Source organism: Phodopus roborovskii, unplaced genomic scaffold (assembly GCF_943737965.1).
Source record: "Phodopus roborovskii unplaced genomic scaffold, PHOROB, whole genome shotgun sequence".
NCBI classification, from domain to species: Eukaryota; Metazoa; Chordata; class Mammalia; order Rodentia; family Cricetidae; genus Phodopus; species Phodopus roborovskii.
Genome location: NW_026126409.1, coordinates 28,967,165 through 28,990,452, shown reverse-complemented (window position 1 = coordinate 28,990,452; position 23,288 = coordinate 28,967,165). Strand labels below are relative to the sequence as shown.

Below are 23,288 nucleotides of genomic sequence, written 5' to 3'. Positions count from 1 at the left end.
TGAAAAAAAAAATTGTTTTTGATTAAACCTGCAGGCAAAATTGATCTCTTCATATAAGAAACTGAAAGATGTATAGTGCCTGATGTCTCGGAGCTGTGAGACTGTACAAACATAGTGCATTGCGATTTATAGGAACCATATTGTTATCTTTGAAAAGAAGCTTGCTTCCCTGCAGTCCTTGCTCTTATCAGACAGCTTTGACCTTTGAATGCATCAGCCTACTGAGGCCCAGAGTTTTTGAGATGCCTATTTGGGAATTGTGAGACCCCTGCTTCGCGTGACAGGTTTAATCCTAAGGAATTGCAGACCAGTGTAGAAATCTATGTGACTATTGTTCTAATGATGTAAGAACCGTCTTTGACTTCATTGAGCAATGGGGTAAACTATAATGTGATAGTTGTGATTTAAGAATTGAAGAAATGAAGGATTAGTTACAGAACTATTGTAAGAAGGTAGTGGGAGGAAAAAGTACATAAATGTAATAACAGCGAGAATGGAATTTCAAGTAGAGAGAAGACATTAAATGGATCACAAGACAGCAGAACTTGTAATTTGTTGTATTGATTTAATTTCTTAGATTTTTTAAAAAGACGTGATTTGTCCTTCTTACAAAGTTAAATATATATATATATATATATATATATATATATATATTTAAAATACAGCCCAGCAATCAGCATTACTAGATGTTTGCCCAAGAGAAATGAAAATCACATACAAATGGTTTCCATAGAAGTTTATAATAGTGTCACTATAACCCTGTCAGCTAGGGAAAGGATAATCAAATTGAAGTATGTCTATGTATTGGTATTGCCTAACAATTAAAAAAAAAACAAAAACAAAACCCTACTCTGTCTAGTAACAGTGAAAGATTTCAAAAGCGTTTATACCATGTTTAAAAAAAAAAAAAAACTAGACTCAAAATTTATGTATTCCGTAATTCTAGTGAGATGACATTCTATGAATTAAAAGTGTAAAGACAATGGGGAGCTCAGCTAGAGGTCAGGGTTTAATATGTTCAAGTCATTGGGTCAATCTCCAGCAGTGGGAAAAAATGAGAAATGTCAAGTGAACAAACAAAAACTTTAGGAACAGAAATTAGACTAGTGGTTGCCATGAAATGAGGCTTGCAAAACATGAGAAATTTTGGGATGCAATAGAAATAGTCCCTGTCTTCAGTAGTATCTAAGAGATAATTGGAGTGGTTAAGAGCATTTGCTGCTCTTGCAAAGGATCAGAATTAGCTTCCCAGCCCCACACTGAAAACTAATAACTGCCTGTACTCTAGCACCAGAAAAGTTTCACCCTCTTCTGACTTCCACCAGCACATTCTTACATGTGTGCACACATGTACATATGCACACACTCACTGAGTAAAAATTTAAAAGATGTTTTAAAATCGTGACTGTACCAGGCATAGTGGTACACACCCTTAATCCCAGCGCTCAGTGACAGAAGCAGGCTGATCTCTGTGGCCTACATAGTGAGGCCCTCCAACCTCTGAAAAAGTCTGAATATAACTAGGTAAAATACACATCAATAAATAATATCAAAAGGCAGTTGTACCATATTGCAGATCACCCCCAGTAGAGTCTGGAAACATCCCCTATAGCATTCCTGGTTGTCAGTGAAGTGTGGTAGTTATGTGCACCCATTTCAGACTTTAAATTGAGGGATATTTACACCGCCATTATAGTTGTCCTCTTAGGTGTTTGAAGGATTGGTCTAGCTTGGTGTTACCCTGTATTCCATGGGGATGAAGCAGTAGTTCGATAATCAGCATAGGGAAAGAAAAACTTAAGAGTTTTGACTGCAAGAATTTTAAGAGTAAGAAGAATGTGGGCTGAAAGGGGCTTCTCAATTATCAGAGCACCCTGAATTGCAATTCAGGTTTTCAGTTCTCATATGTATTGTTGTCTGTGCTGTCTGTGTGACAGACACTTGCTTTCTGTGCCTGCACACTACTGAAACACACTGATGTGAATGAGCAATAGAAGGTTTAAGTTTTGTCCAGTTTTAACTATTTTAATGTAAGTAACCACATGAGTGCATTGGTTATTATATTGGTCAGCCTAGCTAGACTATATTAAATGCAATTGATGTTTAATGTTAACTAGTATTAACTAGTGACTGTTAGCTACTTAGTTTTTAGGAGACAATTGAAGTAAAGGATCATTACCAGAAGAAAAAATAAAAATACTCTTCACAGTCTCAAGTGCTCTGTTTTGAAAAAGTGATTTGGACCTTAGATTTAGCTAATGGTATGGACTTTGAAGCCACATCAGAGGAGACACAAGATTTGATAGGAATAGAAACAAGGCATTAAAAACTTAAGACCTTTGAAGTTTTTCCCTTGTTGTCTTGGATATATTCATGGAAGATTTTAGAGTGAAAACAATAGGTTAATTATTACTAAGACCCTGTTTTTTATATAGTAAGTGTCAGTCTGTTGGAAAATTGGTTTGCCTGGGGATCTATCTAGCTGTAGTGATTTGAGAATAGATGTTTCCAGGTCTTGTATCTAAATTGTTTCCACAACTGTGTAACTAGTTTCATTTGGCTAAAAGGAAAAAACAAAACAAAACAAAAAAACAAAAACAAAACAAAACTAATTTCTTGTATTTGCTGCTACCTCACTTAAACGACTTCTGTATCAGCTTACCAATTCCCAGCCCTGTTGAGCACTCCACAGGAGTGTCAGAATTGCCAGTTCATGGTGCTGCTGTGTACTCAGCAACAGGAGAGCCCATGCATTAACTTGGTAATGGAGACTGGAGTCTTTACAAAGCACTTCCCTTGAGAGACCTAGTAAGTTCCGGAATTAAAGCATGCTGTGGAAATGTGAAATTCATTGATCACTTGAAGAGACCCAGAAGAATTTTCTTCATCTCTTCCTGTGGTCCAGTGGTCCATGTTTATAAGCTCAATGCTTCAAATTAGTTCTAATGGGAAATTTTGGTTTATTATATTTAAAGCTACTAATTCTTTGATTTATATAATACTCTTGTGCTTAATTAACAATTTAATTTCTTACCTCTAGTGTAATTCTGCCTTCCAAAGCTCAAATTTGGTGGTTCTGTGTCTACCCATTAGCCTAGTTCCAGAGCCTGAGTTGAAGGCCAACCCAGGCTACTACATAGCAAGGACCAGGCCAGGCAGGGCCAGCACGACCATGTGTCTGGGGAAGATGACATGTTAGGTCTGTTCTGGAGCTGCAGGGTGGGGTGAGGTAGAGCAGGTGACTTCCCAGGTACAGTTCTTTCATTTCAAGTGTAAAGTGAGCCTTACTGCTGGGCATGCCCTGCGTGGTGTGAAAGCAGGAAAGAAAGATCAGGGTTCTTTAAAAATCTATGATTCCATCTCTAAAAACCAAAATGGCCCATTTTACATTCTGCTTTGATTCTGCTAGTTGCTGGAGGTAAAGTCCCCTCACAGTGTTGAAATTGATGTAAAGCAATAGTCATGAGTTCTGTATATTTCTTCAAAAGAAAAATTTACCTGTACACCAAGAGAAAGAGAAATTATTTCTATCTCTGAGAAGAAGGGAAGTTTTACTTTTAACCTTCATTCTGGTAACATTCATAAAACATTTTCTGTATCTATGCAGGCATATATATTTTTGTATGTATCAATATTTGATAACAATGACTATTCAAAAACAAAACATTGTGCCTACTTGTTTTCATCCAACCTTATTCTAATGAAAAAGTGATATTTGAAGCTGTTTATTAATTGCAGGCTGCTCTGACTTCATTTGTTTTCTAGCTCATCTATTGCCGCTCTTACTGGATGTTATTAAAGATTACAAATGCTCCATAGAGCACCATGGTCTCAGCTAAAGTGAAACAGATCTGGTAGTTTGGCTGCTAGTAAGCAGTTCGGGTTTGGTGTCAGTGTACAAAGGACTCTAAATTCATTATGCTACTTTTTCCTGCGAGGCAGGGTGTGAGAAATGGCTTCAGCTTTGACTGATTGCGGTCCTTGGGCACCAGATAGTGGATGCTGGAATGTATTGCAGAAAAGCTGATTAAAGCACTAGGATCTCTAACAGGAAGAGCAGAGTCATCTGTAATGGTACTTACATATTTCTTTTGAAAGCATTGCCTTATTATCAGCCTATGCAGAAAGGAATAACATTATTGCAAAAATGAGCATTTTGGTAACAATAGCAAGCTGTGCATGATTAGGACTTTGTGTAGGTGGACTGTTTGGAACTTTGAGGAGCCTTGAATGCTTTGCAGTTTTGTTACTGAACTTATTGGAATTCTATTTCACTATGGCTTGAATTTCAGTAGTTACTTGCAGTTCACAGTGTAAATGTACATAATCCAAAATGTTGGCTGTCAGTGCCTAGTACCTCATCCCCATGTTCTGTTTGCTTTTCTTCCCAACAAAAGTTTACTGGAGTGAAGTATGGAAATATTTTATGTAGTCAGTAAACTTGAAGATACTTAAATACAATGTATTTTGCATTCTCCCTGTTAAAGCACTTCAACATTTCTCAGCAAGTTCAAACATAGTGCTTTCATTTAGTCAGCACCATTGTCCTGCAGATGTCCTTGGCTTTCTAGGAAAAGGCAGCATTTCCCTTCCCCCTGACCTTTCCTTCTCGCCTACATCCCTCACCTGAGAACCACTTGTTTCTTCTTTAAAACTCTGCTTTAGTTTCTTTCTCCCAAAAGACCTCCTTAACCCATAGTTAGCCTGTTAGTGTAGTAATCCTATTTAGACTAGCCAATATGCCTATAATAGTATTTCATAGATTTCCCCACAATCTACTGCAACCATTTGCTTACTTTTCTCTCTCTCCTTTAATAGAGTAATATTCCTTGAAGTCAGAAATGACAATGTTGTCTTTTGAAAGCATGAGTGGCTTTTATAGATGTATTCCTTAATGTGCTTTATTTAGATTACAATAATTAAAGCTTTTAGTGATAAATTTGACTTTATAACATCATATTCCTAGTATGTTCAACTTCCCTATTGCTGTAAAAAAAAAAAATGATTAATAAAGGCAAGTCTTTAGCTTTGAGCCTTTTTGGCCAGAAAATAAGACTTTACTTTTGTGTGATTCATTATTATACAATCTGAAGTACAATTTGTAGGAAATTGGAAAGACTAATTCTGTGATTCTGAAATTGTTCAATCTGCCATATGGAATTGGGGGATGCATAGAACTGACTTCATTGGTATATGATTCCCTCAATAACTTCTCAATTTGAAAACATGGTTATAGTATCTAGATTTTTAGCCTAGTTTCAATCCAAGACACAAGACAAAGGCAAAGCTATACAATACTTGTTAATAGTGGATTACAGGGTTTAAACAGCTGCTCAGTGCTCCTTGGTATCTTTGTAGTGTTTGTATTGATAACTCAGTTTTATAGCAAAATGCAAAGAAAGGTATAACTTTAATAAATATTTTAGAGTAATTTATGGTTATTGTTTAACTTTTATTTAATCTAAAGTTTTCTTTTGCTAATGTATACCTGAAAGTTTTCACAGATGACATATTAAGACAATTTGTATAATTATTTGTTTAATGATATTACCAACTGCCTTATATCTGAATCATAATCCTGGCTGTTCTTTTTATTTAATGAAGGAACAAATATAGTGTTGTTATTATTAAGGTTCCTTGTCCTTCAGTTGAGCTCGCAAAAGAAACTTTTTAGATCTTGAATACTCTTAAGAAATCTTCCATGAAAGACTTGTGATTTCTACTTTCACTCGTAATTTCTACTTTCACTCTGGTACATTTTGAAAAGTCCATTGTGAAAAATAGAGTAAAATTACCGATTCCACGGTAATTGGTTACCTGTTCATTTCCTGAGATGCCTACTTAATAAGATTCACTGCTGGTAAAATTGGGTATACCGAGTATAAGGTTAATGCAGGTTAGGTTACTGCTGCTGGTGAAGAATGTGCTCTCTGTTTTGGTTTTGGAGCACTGCCTCCAAGAGGCTCATAGCATTTGGTACGTGGTTCACGTATTTCTAGTCTATAGACCTTCCCTATCGAGGCGAAAAAGGATTTGTGGTTCTCATATTTACATTTCTTTCTTTCATTTTTCTTTTCTGCTATAAAGCTCAGTAATCGTAGTTAATTTAAAAAAAAAAAAACTTTCCATGCCATTACAAATAAAACTGAGGGTTTTTTGAAGGCTAGTAATTTGTACCTTTAAAGAACCACATTATTTTGCTTTTGTCTCAGAATGTATTATGCTTCACAAGTGTACTGTGACAGCCTGAATACAAACGGGGGGAAGGGATATTGTCTTGAGCTGGCATGCTGTTATCAGAGGGAATGTGTTCCTGGACGCGAGATTTAGCATTCATTGGTTGTCTGAAGAAAGCTATTTCATCTGAGGATTGGACAAGAAGCTGCGTCAATTTGCTGCCCGTCTCCAAGGCGCTGGTGATGCTGCCTGCCTTCACAAGCTGGCTAACGTCACGGCTCCATCACCCAGCGGGGTGTGGACTCTCTTTTTCTGTTCTTCTCTATTTAATTCTCTATTTGCTGCCTACTGCATTTCTTAATCTGTCTTCTGCCAAATGCTAACAGCATGATATTTTGCAATCATCTAGGTGAATACAAAAAAGACGAACTCCTAGAAGCTGCTAGGTAAGTGACTCCATTCATTTTAAGTGAGTCTAATGCATTTAAGGGAGAAAAGGGGGAGGGCAGGTGGAGGAGTATAAGGATTTATAACCTGTTCTTGTCTTGCTCGGGTTTTAAGGGACTGTGTGGATAAGATCTCTTAAGTCTTTGTGCACTTTATTTTTCATTGTTAATGGACATAATGACAGAATCTGTTACTGTGCTGAGTATTGTAAGGCTAATTTGATTTGTAATCTATCTTGAAGTACTACCTGCAAACGTTTCAAAAGATATTCTCAGAGTGTTTATATGCCTGTCTTTTTTTGAAGATTTTTTTTTTTTCCTAACGAAGCTTGAAGGAGAGACTTAAAGTAAACGTTAAAATCCTCAGCTATTTTGGTGGTGGTGGTATAATTTAATTGATTGCCTCATTATAGAATTTGTATTCTAACTCCAGAGTTTTAGATATTTTTTGTTACAGTAAAGTTTGTTTTTAATTAAAATGATTTTGTAGATAAATTTTTAAATGTAGACAGCTACATAATCTAAGATATATCATGGACCACATAATTAACCAGAATTATGTTAACTAAAATAAATATTGTAAGACATGCATTGTAATCCATATTTAAAAAATAAAGCATAATCCTTGTTTCCCACTCTTAATGAAAACACCCATAAATATTTGTAAAAAGCTCTGATTTGTACAGACATTGACTTACTACCTTTTTATAGGAGTGGTAATGAAGAAAAATTAATGGCTTTACTGACACCTCTAAATGTGAATTGCCATGCGAGTGATGGGCGAAAGGTAAGTTATTTCAAATGCTTCCAGTAATTTCTTTTTTTCCAGTGACATTTCGTTCAGTAGGTCTGTGTCCCTGTTTATACATACACAATTGTAAGCTATTCTTGCTGGCATCTTAATACTGTACAGTGAAATGCTGCTCTCTCTTACTGGGGTTGTAACAGGCTCATGGAGCTGGTGAGGGAAGCATGGATCTCCAGCAAGTTCTCCTCCTAAATGTCAGACACTGAAAGTTGTTTGTTGCATGAACTGCACACAGTGTTTTCAGTGAATAAAATTGGTGGCATGTCTTCTGTGTGCCATGATGGAAATGATATTATTAGGACATATGTATTTTTTTATTTGGTAGATTTGTCTGCTAGATATCAACACTTCTTCCATTAAAGGTGAGAAATTGCTGATGTTTTTTGAGATCCACAGCAGTTCTGCTTTTTTTTTTTTTCTTAATTGTGGCATATATGTAAGAAAATAGACTGAAAGAGAAATACTCTGCATAAAATTGTAACTGTAAGGTAATGTATAAAATGCACAGCTAGCAGCCTCACTGTCTGCTCTGTACTCATGCTGAATACAGAATGAAATGTGATGTGTTTCAGGCTGTGGTAATTGACTGCGAAGCTTGCAGTGATTTACCTGGTAGATGGAAAGAACCCCAGAACATTCTGTGCGACACTAAAGTAGCAAATTTACTGAGCACTCTCCCTCACTCTAGGGAGGTGATTTTTAAGGGGTAGCTGCTCTTTTTTCCCTGTGGTTTTGGAGTTGCTGTAGGGATTTTAACCCCCATGAGTACTTTGAGCTTCGTATTTTATTTGGATCATCTCAGTAGGTAAAGTTACTTCTCTGTGTGTGTAAATGCAGCTGTGGCTTGTAGACGGAGCTAGAGCCCAGCTTCCTTGAGTTCTCCATAACCATTTTAGTACTAGGAGGATGGTGGACAATTAACTTTAGCAGGAGATGAAATAGCCATCCTAGCTTCATCCGCAGTCCTCAGCCTTTATACTGGACAGCCTCATTCCTTCTCTCCTGCAGATACACTCTCACTTCCTTCAGCTGGAACCAGTGTCCTTACCCAGTTCCGTGGCTGTTTCTGCACTAGACATAGGGTTTTTGCCATAGACTTCCTTACATTATGCTTATGCTTACATGCTTATCTTCTATTGTTCTACCTACCTACCTACCTATTTTTATTTTGCACAGGATCAAGCCTGGCATCTAGCAGCATATTTAGAGTATTAGTCTGGTTCACTGACAAACATGATTTTATCCCCCAAGTGAGAAAATCATCTCTTCTCTTCCCTATTAGAAAATTAAGTCCCAAGTATGTGAGTTAAAGATCCTATGTTTTCTGTCAGTCTTCTGTTGATTTCCAGATAGTTATAACATGGGGAGGAACTGTATTATTTTCATGTGTCAGTCATCTTTAGGAACATAGCTGAACTATCATAATGAAGGATTTCTGCTTAAATTATACAGTAATATTCTTAGAATATATACACATGCTTATAAATTATCAGGGTTTTTTCAATTTAAGTCAGATAACAAATATATTAAATTGGCATTTATTAGGGCTTGTTACGATACATATATTATAAGGAATCATTCAAAGTTGTCTGTCATCTGTATGGAGATCACAAATTAAATTGCATACATTAAGATTGGTAATGTTTATGTTCATATTTTTATGCTCATTTGTGGCACGGAGTGATTCTAGCATGCACCGGTTGTTTGAATCTACAGTGGTCTCAGTGCTAGTGGGGACTGGTGTCACCAGCTGGTTATGACAGTGTTGTTTGCTTTCTTGCAGTAGATATCAAGAAAACGTGAGCAATCCAAGCTGATAAGTACATTTTTCTTTCTCAGATATTTGATCTCATGTGTTTACTAGATCGAGGGAACTTGGTTTACATTATAAAAGGTGAAAGGCTCCCTTTTCTATGTGGCAAGTTAGTGATTTTATATTAGAACAGGTCATATACTCAGATCCTGTTTGTAGAGGCTTTCCAAAAGACTGGTAATGCTGAAGTAGTTTCGGTCTTAGTTTTACTACACTTCTTGGTTTGTACATTTCAAAGACCCATGGAAATGTAAATTCACAAATAGTTTTAGAAAAATGTTCCTTACACAGTCACTGTGGGTGGAGAATTGCATAGAGATGTGTAGTGAGTGAGATGTAGTATTCTTAATGTTGTATGTGAGGTTGGACACTAGCAGCGTAGTTTTCTTTGTTTGTGACTTGTTGACACTCTAATTAGGTTAATATTTTGATTTCCCACAGATGTCTGTTTGTCTAGCCTCTAGAGTCCTGAAAATCATGGCTTACCACTACACTCTACCTTTGTACTTAGCTTTCATTTTTATCAAAAGGCAAAAGCACCATAAATTTAATTTAAAGTTGTGCACTATGGTATCCACCTGTACTCTTGACAACTTGAGAGGCCGAGGCAGGAAGATCAAAAATTAGGAGGGCCAGCCTGGGCTGCACAATGAAATCCTATGTCCAAAAAAAAAAAAAAAAAAAAAAAAAAAAAGAAAGAAAGAATGTTTATAGACAGAAAAGACAATGGAAATCAGGACAGCAAGTGGATTGGTGATTTCAAAGTGACTTTTTAAATAACTTTTACTGATTCTTTGTGGATTTAACATCATGCATTCCAATCCCACATAATTCATTTCCTCGAATCTGCCCTCTGCCCTTGCACCCTCCTCCCAGGACAAAACAAAATTTAAAAGAAAAACCAACCAAATGAACAACAACAACAGAAAAGAATCTTGTTGTGGAAGCTGTAGTATGGACCATTGTCTCATAATTCTCGGGCTGACTTGAAAGGACAGGCTGTCCTGTGACTCACAGAGATCTGCCTGCCTCTCTAATTCTGGGATTACAGGTGTATGCCACCAGGCCTCACTTTTTTTTTTTTTTTTTTAATTGAGACAAAGGGGCTTCCTTGCCATGCTGTGTTGAGCTGACATTCTTGTAGTAGTTTCTCATTGACCACCAAACCACAAATAGCACACGAAGACTTATTAATTGTGAAAGCTACTCAGCTTTAGCTTAAGCTTGTCCTACTAGCTCTTACAATTTAAATGAACCTTTTATACTAATGTGTGTTCTGTTGTTAGTCTCGCTACCTCATCTCTCGTACTGCCTATGCTGCTTTCTCCACATTAGCTGGTGACCCCACCTTTTTCTTCCCAGAGTTCTCTCTGCCTATAGGTCCCTGCCTAGCTATTGGCTGTTCAGCTGTTGATTATACATCAATCACAGCCATACATTTTCACTCAGTGAACAAATATCCTACAACATTTCCTCTTTTTTTGTGTGTGTGGAAATAAAAAGGAAAGGTTTAACTCTAATACAATACAGTTGTATACAGTAAGAACAGTTATTAAGTAAGAATTAGCATTTACAATGTCAAGACCATTTGCATTTGTCAAATTTGGAGAAATTGCTCTATTATCGATCTTATCTTGATGAGTCTAAAGTGTATTACCTAAGCCATTTTCTATCATAAGTTGTATTACCACCCTAAAAGTTTATTTTTTTTTTTTTTTTACCTGAAAACATCTTCTTGGATAGATAACTTAAGCTTTTATGTTTTTCAACCTATAAACTTTACATGTTTTATGTAAGTTTTTTTTTCCTGAATTTGGTAATAGGGAAAATTTTATAACTATCTAGCATTCAATCTCTACCAGAGACCCAAGAAGGATATTACCTGAATAAATAGGAAGTGCAGAACAGGCAACTTCCAAACTATAGAAATGATAAAATCTGCTGGCTGACTGGACAATCAAGTCACCCAAGGTTCCTCTGCCACTTTGAGACATCTACCTTTGGCCTATAAGCCTAGAATATCTGATAGACTTTTTTGTGAAGCAGGAAATTTTTAAAGGATTGTCCTACCTTGTCTTGGTAAAGTTTGGCACTTGTCTTCTTTTGTGTCCTGCTTATCCAATTTGGACAGCATAGAGTCATTAGTTAAGGCACTGGGATAACTTTGCCACAATAAAAGCAAACTCCATATTGAGGTTCTTTAATGCACATTTTTTGAAATAAATTAGTGGTGCCAGGAGCAGATATGTCTCACTGTCATAAAAAGCCTTAAGTGCTTAAAACATCTTAAGTACCATATTTCTTGAGTATTTGAAGAATATCTGGATAAAATATATCTGTGTTGGACCTTGAAAATATACATAACATGGTCATAAATTTGATTGTTAGATAACTAACTACTAACCTATCTTTCTTTATTATTATAAATAGCTTTCAAGGACTAAAACTTTGCATTGCATTTTTATATGAACTGCATTGGTACAACACCTTAAACAAGAGTAGAAACATACATACAGTATAACAAAATAACCTTAAATTTGTATCAGTATATGAAAATATCTTAAATGAGTAGAAACATACATAGTATATGTTATAACAAAAATAATCCTAAATTCACCAATATACAAAAACCCATACTAATGTAAAATATTTGAGAGTAGCAATTGTTTTTAGTTTAAAAGTAAATTCAATAATCTACCCATTATCTTACCATTATTATATCCCCCTTCTTCTTTTAGAATGAGATCTCTGATTTTAATCTCCTTTGCCTAGTTTCCTCCTTGACTGACCAATAACAGCTTGCAACCAACCCACCTAAACAATGACAAACATCCATAATCCACCAAACGACCAAAAAAAAAAAAAAACTTTTTTGGGAATATTGGTGGTGTCAAGTTTTCTAAACTGCTTCCTGTTATCTGGGGGCAAGGGCATCTCTAGGGGACCCTAAGAACATTGAAATAATGATCAAGTCCTGGGAGAGCTAGCAGTATCATATGTTGTTCAGTCTCTGTGTAATGGGAAAGTGTAGGGTTTATCTGAAGCCCTGGCTGGAGTAATCTGTGAGGCTGGACCATCTCAACTAGCAACGTTGAAGTTGTTCTGGATGCACAATTTTGAGGAAAATGCAATAGAGACATTTTGAGAGGCTGAATCACATGGGGCTACTTGTCATCATTGGTGTTTAGTCCTTTTGTTCTGAAAACATTCAAGCTTTTAAATAATATATATCTGTCATCACAAATATGGAATGTACAGTGTATACAGGTGAGCTAAATATAATTTTCTGTTGTATATTTGACCAGGTAAAAAGCATTTGTGAACTTCAGAAGTTTGTTTGGGCTGTATAACCAAACCTCCATCCATGCCATATGAAAGGATGGAATGTAATAATATGCCATGAGGACTCTGTAGCCAACAAGATTTATCACCTATCATCCAGCCTTAGAGCTCTTCCCATAGTAGAGGGATCAGCATATACATTACCCATCCTGTAGTCTTTGTTTTGTTTTGTTTTTTCTTTTCAAGCCAAGATTTTAAGGAGGTCTATCCCGATCAAATTTTCATTAATTTTCAAGAGAAGCATACCTTTTTGTTTCCTATGAAAACAAAGGCATAATCTCTCCTTCAATACAATGTATTTTCTGACTTCTGTTTTGAAGTGAAGACATTCTTCAAATATATAAATTGGTTTAATTTCTAGTCCAGTGTCTCTCAGCAGCTACTGTTTTTTGTACATTAGCATTTAAAAAATTCGCCTTTAAATAAGCCTTTAATCCTAGCACTCGGGAAGCAGAGGCAGGTGGATCTCTGTGAGTTCGAGACCAGCCCATTCTACAAAGTGAGTTCCAGAACAGCTTCCAAAGCCACAGAAAAACCCTGTCTCCAAAAAACCAAAACAAAACAAAAAAACAGCATTTAAAAAATTCAAAGTCAACAAAGCACCATACAGGATTTAGACACCCTATGAATTTCCTGTCTTCATATGGCTTATTTTTCTTACTTTATTCTTTCTTTTCAGAGACTTTTATTATTTTTAAACTACTTTTTTTCCCTGTCACTGGCTATACCCATTTTCTTTTCTTTTTGTAGCACCTAAGCACATTTTTTAACATACTATCCTCTTTAGAGGTTTTCTGTGTCTGGACTGGCTTTACTACGTGTCTGCAGTGTTCTCAGAATGCATGAGACAAATCTTAACCTGTCATGGCAACCATGGGCTCAGCTTAGTGCGTGGCACTGACACATGGCACTGGTGGCAGGCTCCGGCTAGCCACACCTCTGTGGGCCACTGCCATGCCCTGGCCCGCCTGAGAGAGGGCAGGACCAGAAAGCCACATCTGACTCCTTGCCCAGAATGTTTCTTAGCTTTTTTCAGCCCTATGTTTGTATATTTAAGCCCCTATGTTGGATGCCATATGTAGTAGTAATTTCTTGTTGGCCTTAACTTAGGCTCGTCCCACTAGCTTGCTTGATTGCTTGCTTCCCTCCCTCCCCCCCCCCTCTCAGATTTATTTATTTATTATGTATACAGTGTTCTGCCTACATGTCTGCCTGCAAGCCAGAAGAGGGCACCAGATCTCATTATGGGTGGCTGTGAGCTACCATGTGATTGCATGGAATTAAACTCAGACCTCTGGAAGAGCAGCCAGTGCTCTTAACCGCTGAGCCATCTCTCCAGCCCCCCACTGCTCTAATAACTTAAACTAGCCCATTTATACAATCTCTGTTCTGTTGGGTGGCTGTTACCTCATCTCCCTGTACTGCCCATGCTGCTTCCTCCACATCTGGCTGGTGACTGCTTGTCAGCCTGAACTTGAGCATGAGCAGCTCCACTTCTGTCCATCTTTTTTGGATCTAGTATAGGAGTTGGTGCAAACCAGTAGACTCCTACCATCTGCACTTAACATCTTACATCTCAGTCAAAATTGGAGCTTAGCTATTCTAGAAATTTAAATTTTTCCTTTAAAAACAATTTTTCAAGAATATTTTATTCTATGATCCTGCCTTCATTAAATTATTACACAGTCTGAAGGATAATAAAATATGCACTCCTAAATAGTTAATGCCTCTGTTTCTGCCCATGATGATTAGCCATTTTATTACACAGTTTCTGAGTTATTACTTAGTTTATGAGTTCAATGAAGCTCAATTACAATTTTTCCTTTCTGATGACCTTATTCCTGTGTTTTCAAACTTAATTTTTGGCTTTAAATATTCCTGTATTACTTCCTGCCAATATCAGATGTGTTCATAATTACCTAAATATTCTGTCTTAGCTTTGACATCTGAAGTGGTAATTTTCTCTTGGGTTTTTTTTTTTTTTTTCTTTTCTCCCAGTATTCCCCTAAGTATTCCTTTCTATAATAAATGAATATATTTGAATGCATCCCCCCACCTCGTTGTTGCTTTGTCTTGAATATTTTTGTTGTTTGTTTGTTTTTGAAACAGGGTCTTACTATCTAGCTCTGGCATCCCTAGAACTCACTATGTAGACCAGGCTGACCTTGAACACACAAAGATCCACCTGTCTGTCTTCACTAGGATTAAAGGAGTGTGCCACTATACTGGCCTTTTGTTTTTATTTTTGTATTTACTAACATTCAATACTCTTGGAAGTTCTTTTTTGTCTCACTCTGTGTTGTTTGCCTTTTGAACTTTTAACAAATCCTTTCACAACAAATGTTCTGAATTTATTCTGTGTTCACATAACAAGAATGAGTGGCATGTGATTGCAGTGTATATTTCTGGGTAAGAATAATGTGTGTCTTCTGCACCCACTCCTGTTGTTGCATTGATGTCATATAGGGAAAATCTCTGATATCTGATGTTTTATAAAGAGTTTAATCTCGGGGACTGCAGAGATGGCTCAGCAGTTAACAGCACTGACTGTCCTCAAGAATTCCTGAGTTCAGGTCCCAACACCCACATGGTAGCTCATGGCCATCTATGATTGTAGCCCCACGGGATCTGATGCCCCCGTTTGGTGTGCAGATGTACATGTGGATATAACACATATAGATATAAATAATATTTTAAAAATTGTTTAACATAGTTCCTTGGATTTCAGGATTCTTCTTGCTCCTTACATGTGTTTAGTCAACAGAAACTCAGCACTTTCCATGTGCCTGCTGTTCTGAATTCCATAGGATAGAAATAAATGCAGTGATAGAATGATTAAGATATTACCATGAATATTGATGTTAACATACTAAAAAGTTTTACTGTTCTTTGGTGTTTATGAAATATAAAGGACCTGGACTTTTTATGGTATGAGTATTTAGGTGTCTGTGAGAATCCACAAATTACAGTAGGAGGACCATGGTAAAGTTAGAAAATTGGGTTGTCTTTCATGTCAGATGCAACTGTAAATATTTGCTTCTTTAACAAAAAGTGGAGACTCTGGAAATAGAAAAGTAAAGCCATCAAGACCTGTGGGTTAGAGAGATGACTCAGTGATTAAGAGCAAATACTACTGTCTTAACATTGGACCAGAGTTTGGTTCCCAGTACCCACAATCAGCTACTAATTGCCCATACCTCTAGCTTGAGAGAATCTGATGCAAGTATTTTATATGTAGATCAATGAGAAACAAAGTAGAACTCTCATGCTTTGAAAACACCATGATGAAGACATATGGATGGGGTGGGGAGTGGCACAGGCAGCGGTGGCATACACCTTTAATCCCAGCACTTAAGGTGCAGAGGCAGGTGGATCTCATGTCTGTGAGTTTGAAACCAGCCTGGTCTACAGAAGGAGTTCCAGGACAGCCAGGGCTGTTAAACAAAGAAACCCTATTTTAAAAAACAAAACCAAAAGAAAAGAAAGTTAACAAAGAAAGAAAACATGTGATATGTATATGTAATTTTCAGTTTGCTCATTCCTAAATGTTACTTGTTCCAATTGCACATAACATTTGATAGTTAAGTGAAATACTGTATCAATGGGCATGGGACAGTTTGAACACATACTATAACCCAGTAAGTCAAATCTCTCATTCATTTCTTTAATGCATTTTTTAAGTCTTTGAATGTACTTGGATGCATGCTTTTGAAGTGCGTGTGTATATGTATGCATCCAGAGCACAGAGCTGCCCAAGTAACACTTCTGTCGGCAGCTTCATTTGGCAGTTGTAGGCAACCGGAGTACCTGACTAGAAGAACAGAAAACACTTCTTTTTCCTAGTTAGATGATCAGTAGTGTGGCTTCTTTCAGATGGCTGCTGAGAGTTGCCTGTTCACAGCCACCTGAAAGACATGAGGATTTAAAAACACCCCAGTACCCCAAGATGTAGTCACTTCCTAAGATGCATTCATCTATTTTGAATTTGTCTCCCAGTATTTTTTCTCCTGGCAAAAACACAAACAAAAAACCACATTTATGTACATTTTTGAGGTCATGGTATTATGGGGAAAAGTGAGTACTTGAAGCTAGTGACCAGATCTTAACTTACAACTGTATCAGTTATATGGTCATAGCATGTCTTAATATAATCTTGACATCTTAGGTTTGTTTTTTTGTTTTTGTTTTTGTTTTGTTTTGTTTTCAGCCAAAACAGTAGAGAATTTGAGCCATATATACTATCAGTTTTTACATCTCAAATTTGTAATATAATTTGTTATTTCTGTTTCATCCTTTCCTGGTAATACTAGTTGGATTGCTTAAGAGCCTATAACTTCACAGTGGATAGAACATACGTAGTTATCTGGGAAAAAGTTCATGTCAGTCCTCTTGCTCTGTATGAAAGTGCTGGCATTGTCTAGGGACATATACCTGGCTTCTCCAGCCCTTATTGCCCTCTGTTGTCATCCTTATCCTTGCCAAATCTTGATAGATAAAGGTCACACCATTTTCCATATCTCCAGTTTTTGCAGCTTATAATTGTAATGTTTGGGATCATGGAAGGTTGGAACTCATTAAGTCTGCATCAGGGAACTCTTCAAGCCCTGCAGGTTAATTGTGTATCTAATCAAAGTAGTTCTGTAGGGCAGCTCTTGCTGAGCTGGGTGTGCCTCACTATAATGCAGAAATCCCTTAGAGCCATTATCCGTCCATATTTATGTTGGAATACAGCATATAAAATCGTTATGCTGCTGTATATTCATTTCTATAACAATAGGTGTTGGAAATGTGTTTGATTCTTTGATTAGAGAATTACTTTTACTAAAACAATGTTTTGTCAGATGTATCATTTCTATGGTGTTATTAGTAACTGTCAACTATGTTATTTCTCTCACTAAGAAAATGATATTTAGTAGAATGGGACAAAGTGCTGGAAATTAACAGTAAAACTTTGTGTCCTGTACCTAGCCTCTTGCAGTCTTCCACATTATTTGAGTGGTGAGAAGAGAGTGGGTACTAAATCATTTAGCTGTTAGGATTCATTATTACAATTTTATTTTGAAATGGTACTTCAACATATGCTCTACAAATTATTAGAATCTAAGTTGAAAGTGTTTTTCTCTCCTGCCTTCACAAATTATCAAACATTGCATGATAAAGATAGTCCAAAACACCCTGCAAGGATTATGACCAGGTACAATCCTGGCTTTAACAGAACAGTTAGTAGCATATACTCAGAAAGTTCTTAAGGGATGAACCTGTGTCTAAGAGGCACAGCTAGGTATGGAGAGTCTGAGAGGCAGTAAGAAAAATAATGAAGACCTAAAATGAACTTAAGAATTCTCAATTTATCTGTCTAGCATGTGCCGCACCAGGAGTTCACTTCCCAGCACCACGTGAAAAGGGTCGAACCTAACCCAACAGCTACCCATTCTAAACGTGAAGTAAGAGTAAAAAGGTATTCATAGGAATTGGGTAGTCTGAAGATTTTTCTCCTTAAAACACAAAATACCAAGGAATAGTCAGACTAGCAAACCTGGCCTGCAAGCTGTTTCTTACTAAACACTGAAAAGCTAGCACTGTGTCTTGAGAACACTTAAGCACCTTTTTTCTCCCCATATACCTTGTAAGTGGATGCTTAAAACTGCATTCACATATTTGACTCTGGCTGATTCTGTACCAAGGTTAAAAAGAGAAACTCAAGTTGGTTGCTGGTTGAAGAATCTCCTTGGGTTTATACAACAATGATGTTATGTTCAAATTGAATTAAGTTGGCATTTAGAACTCCATTCATTGTCCCACAGGTTACTCTACTCATTTTCATCTTTATCTTTCTAATTCATACTTGTAATACACAGTCTTTGTATCTTCACTTTAAAAATACTTTTAAAATTACTTTTCTAACATTAGTGGGGTTTGAATCTAGGGCCCTCTCCATGCTGGGCAAGTGTTCTGCCACAGAGATAGATTCACGGTTGTCTTTAAGAGATGGGTCTTGCTAAGTTACTTAGACTGGGCTTGAACTTGCAATCTGTTACTTTGGAAGACCATCTTCTTTGAGGCTATAAACTGCCAGTCACCCATCTGTCTCTCCTCATGGATCTATCTAGAATCCACAGGCTCTTATTAGGAAGAGGCTTTAAGTGACCGATGGTCTAGTCTCTCAGTGCAGCATTGAACCTTTCTCAAGGAATATGCCAACAAATTGTGCTTAAGGTGCTTAAATGAATTTTGGGGGGTGTTTTTTCTGTTTGGTTGGTTTTGGGTGTTTTGTTTTATTGTTGGTTTTTTGTTTGTTTGTTTTCAAAACAAAGTTTCTCTGTGTAGCCCTGGCTGTCCTGGAGCTTGCTTTATAGATCATCCTGACCTTGAACTCACAAAGATCCACCTGCCTCTGCTTCCCTGAGTGCTGGGATTATGGATGTTCACAACCACCTATGAATTTTTTTAAAGAGAGATCTTCCTGGCTGAAAATTATATCTGGATTTAGCACCTACTTGGGGTATCTGAGAAGTGATACTGACCAACCAGAGATTAGCTAGGAAGTTGTTATACAAGTAGTTGACACAATTGGAAGAGCTTACTTGAAGAAAGCAAGTGCCCATCTTCCTGGGGATTCAGGCAAAAATCCTGCTATGGGAAGGAAGCAGAATAAAACTTGCTCTCCATGTTCAATTTTATCACTCTTCCTTATCCTGTACTTCTAGGCAGCTTCTGTTATCAAGAAGTCCAACATTTCTGGGGTGCTCATTGTAATGGTATGGTCTCACTGTTGGTATATGTAGTTCATTGTAACGATCTGAGAATCTGAGCACTGGAATACTTAGAACCAACGAGCTCCTTGCCACAGATACTTATTTGGTACTCAAAAGGATCTGAAGATCTTTTATAGTCTGAACTTTTAGCCAATGGAAAAGAAGGAATGTAGAATGAAAATGATGTCAGCCTTCCTGGATTTGATCCCCCTCTCTCTACTGTTATCTCCCTGCTCATTTGTTTTATTGTAGTAATAGTTTCAAACCCTGGTACTTAACTGAGTTAACCAATTAACACACACACACACACACACACACACACACACACACACACACACACATACACACACTTTGTAAAAAGAGTTAAGAAACTTCAAGGACGCTGATCTTGAAGTCAGGGCTAAGTAACGAGATGTACTTATTTCTAGAGATGCATGCCCATATTTATTCTCTGACTTTTAATTTGTTTGGATTCTCATCTAAGTATCAGCGTCTTAAAGAGCTTCTTAAAGCTTTCTGTCATAGCAAATTAATCATGTCTCTGTTGATAGAAATTTAATAAAGCTCTGATTATGTTTATTGTATTTGCCTAGGAATTTTGACTTAATAGCTGGTGTAGTATTTTATTTGTATCATTGAAACACTGATCTGTTTTAACTAAATAATAGATCCAAATGAGATATGCTTTGATAAAATAGAGCAAGAATTGAAATACTTAAATACTCATTTATAGGCAGCAAGTAAATAATCATAGTACAGCCACACAATGGAAATACTATATAATCATTACAAAGAATAAGACAGACTTGTCTATGATAACATTAGGAACAAAAACTCAAATCACAGAAGAATATAATGCAGTCCTGTTGGTTTGACAAAAACAGCAACAAAAGGAACTCAAGGAAAAGCAAACATACTATCAGAGACACAGAAAACCTCCAAGTATCCTTGAGCAGCTGTAGCTGTGGTTACCCCTGGGAAAGTGTATTCTGGCCTGCAGAGAAGTACAACCATGTTTTCTGCACTGCTAGAGTTTTTGGAGAGAGTATGTTAATCTATACATGTAAAAGGTGTTCTACCCTAGAGAGGATGATTCATATTAAAAAAAAAAAAAACAAAAAAACAAAACCTGATAATTTGAGACCAGCTAAAATTGAGAAAATACTTACATATTTTCACTTTTTAAGCCAGCCTTAAAGGCATGATTTTATGGATCAAAAAAGTTGAATTTTCAGGCTTTGTATTTGTTTATATTTATGTGCAGCTTTTCTAAGACACAGCTTAAAAATAAGACAGTATCTAAATTCATAGATTGATAGAAACATAGTTATACAACTGATGGCACTTAGGAGTCTTAGCACTAACTTAAATGGTTAGCCTTAAAGCTCTGTTCCCTGCTGGGGTTCTTGTGTAGTAATAGGTGAGAAATGTTTGTTCTCTGTAAACTGTGTAGTAATAGATGAGAGAAGTTACGAAGTTCATTTGTGTGAAGGGCATTATAAAAAAGGAAAATCTTTTTTGCTCATAGTCAATTAAATTGCCACCTTTTCCACAAAATATTAAATGTCAGGTTTGCCAAATAACAGCTTGCTGGCTTACAGAGCAGTCATCCATAGCAGTACTGTCTCTGGAGGGAACTTTCCAATTCAGAAGCCATGTATAGTGGGAGAGCCACTGGAGCAATGGAGTTTTACCTTAATGCTAGAAGTCACAGGGGATGGATGGGGTATGCTGTTTCCATTAGAGCATCTTGAAATAGTTCTTGAGGGATGCTTCTCAACCTTTTCCATTAAAGTTTGAAAGTTAGATTTTTTTTTTTTCTTTCCAGTTATTGGGAGTATGACCCTTACATGACTTTTAGCATAGTAAGAATGGTTCATGCTCCAAAGGAAGAGAGACGCAACACGGGGCTTGCAGGGTAGAACTTGATTATTGAAGCCTTGAGTCCCAGTAAGGCACATCTGTTAGCCTATTCCATGCTGCTCTAAACTGATGCTAAGGAATGTATAAAGAAAAGTGTGCTTGGTTTATAACTCTTGTGGCTAAAAGATCCAGATGGCCCTCACACCTGGACACTGTCGTTGGTGACATGTGTTTTGATGGGACAGACCAGAAGCAAGCCATTGCAGATAACACTAGGGCTGGACTTGAAAAGAGGACTATCCCTTGTGTATTATAAGCTGAGTAGGGACCAAAAACAAACAAACAAACAAAAATAAATAAATAAATAAATAAATAAATAAATACCTGAAGTTCTTTGTCTTTTCCAGTCTACTCCATTACACCTGGCCGCAGGCTACAACCGAGTTCGGATAGTTCAGCTGCTTCTACAGCATGGTGCTGATGTTCATGCAAAAGACAAAGGGTAGGTGCAGCCATTTATTGCCATAAGGATTCCATGGACAGATGATTATGCTCTTTTCATCATTTGCTATTCTGAAGGTTTTAGCTCACTGAGAATATTCACAGGACTGGAAAGAAAGCTCAGCAGTTAAGAACACTGAATTTCAGAAACCCAGGTTTCATTCTTAGCACAGGGCTGCTCCAGCCTATGTCTGACTCCCGTTTCACAGCATTCAGTGCCCTCTTCTGGCATCTGGGTACATAAATATGCAATACAGACATAACATGTAGGCAAACACCATACTCATAATAATGATAAATAAAAAAATAATGTTCTCTGGTTTAACGTCAGACAGATCTTACTTTATGTATGTACTATAGATTCACAACTATTTGTTACACCAATTTAATTTATTGTGATTCTATTTGAAATTATTTTTCAGTTACAATCATTTTTATCTCTTAAATTGCATTTCAGAAAGATTTAAAAGTACTGAAAATTGTGATTGTCTAGCTTAGTAGATATTAAGAGAATTTCCTCTTATTAAATTATACTAATGAGTAAATGATTTTTTAAATTTAGTTGTGTTTTTTTAATCCACTTAAAGTAGTTCAATCTAGATGATCCTTATAAACATTGGTACAGGAAACAAAAAGTTTGTCTTTTTTATGAATTGATAAATATTGGAAGCTTACTAATTACCTTCTAGTTTCAATGATCTGTGGACATTTGTTTTTTGTCTTGAATGAATGCTAACATTTCTCTGACCTTAAGATGTCAAGGATAATTAACTCCACCTAGGTGAAGCAGATTATGTTGGACTTCAGTGATTGACAGTGTAAAGAAAAAATGCCCTAGAGGGACACTTCTTTGGTTCAGCTTGCATTCATGTCAGGAAGCATAGAAATGAACTTGGTACTTTAGACAGTTACAAGAAGGAGAATCCATCTATTTCAGATCTTCCCCTTTGCATGCTGTCTGTCTCTTGCTTGTCAAGTTTTTTTCTTCCCATGCAACATATGTCAAGATCGAGCAAGGCACAAGTGCCTGGTGCCCTTGTACACCTGTTTCCTCGTGCATATCTGAAAGCAGATGGTGTACCGTCTCAAGGCAGTCCTCGAGAAGCACACAGTAGAAGAGGGCGGATTCTTAGAAAGGGTACTCTGATAGGGAATTTTTTTAATGTTTAATTCTTTTATTCTGAAAAGTGTCATGAGAGTGGATCAAAGTAGGACTATTCTGGTTCCCTGCCAGTTATTGTGCCTGTTACATACTGATATTTGTTTATTAGTCCACTGGTCTTTCCTTAAACTCTTCTGACTGGTAGCTTTCATTATTGTCATAGATCATGCAGAAAGACCACAAGATAAATGCTAAAGGTACAATATAACCTGCGCTTTTGAGTTCTTTCCATAAATTCTTTAAATGATTTTTGTAAATGGTATTTATTAGATATTTCTTTTTAGCAGTTTACTACCAGATGGCTGTTGGAATTTCAGGGTTTTAATTTCCTCTTTTTGTCTAGCGGACTTGTACCTCTTCATAATGCATGCTCATATGGACACTATGAAGTCACAGAACTGCTCTTAAAGGTAAGAGAAAT

At 36.7% G+C, this 23,288-nt stretch overlaps 1 protein-coding gene across 1 annotated transcript in view; it reads left to right on the top strand.

Annotated features, from left to right (window-relative positions):
- Tnks (tankyrase) overlaps positions 1–23,288 on the top strand; it is a 128,297-nt gene that overhangs the window by 65,903 nt on the left and 39,106 nt on the right. The window contains exons 4-7 of the mRNA XM_051182269.1: positions 6,587–6,623; positions 7,335–7,410; positions 21,612–21,706; positions 23,211–23,277. Of these exons, the coding sequence (XP_051038226.1) occupies positions 6,587–6,623; positions 7,335–7,410; positions 21,612–21,706; positions 23,211–23,277 (275 nt within the window). The remainder of the gene's footprint in view (positions 1–6,586; positions 6,624–7,334; positions 7,411–21,611; positions 21,707–23,210; positions 23,278–23,288) is intronic.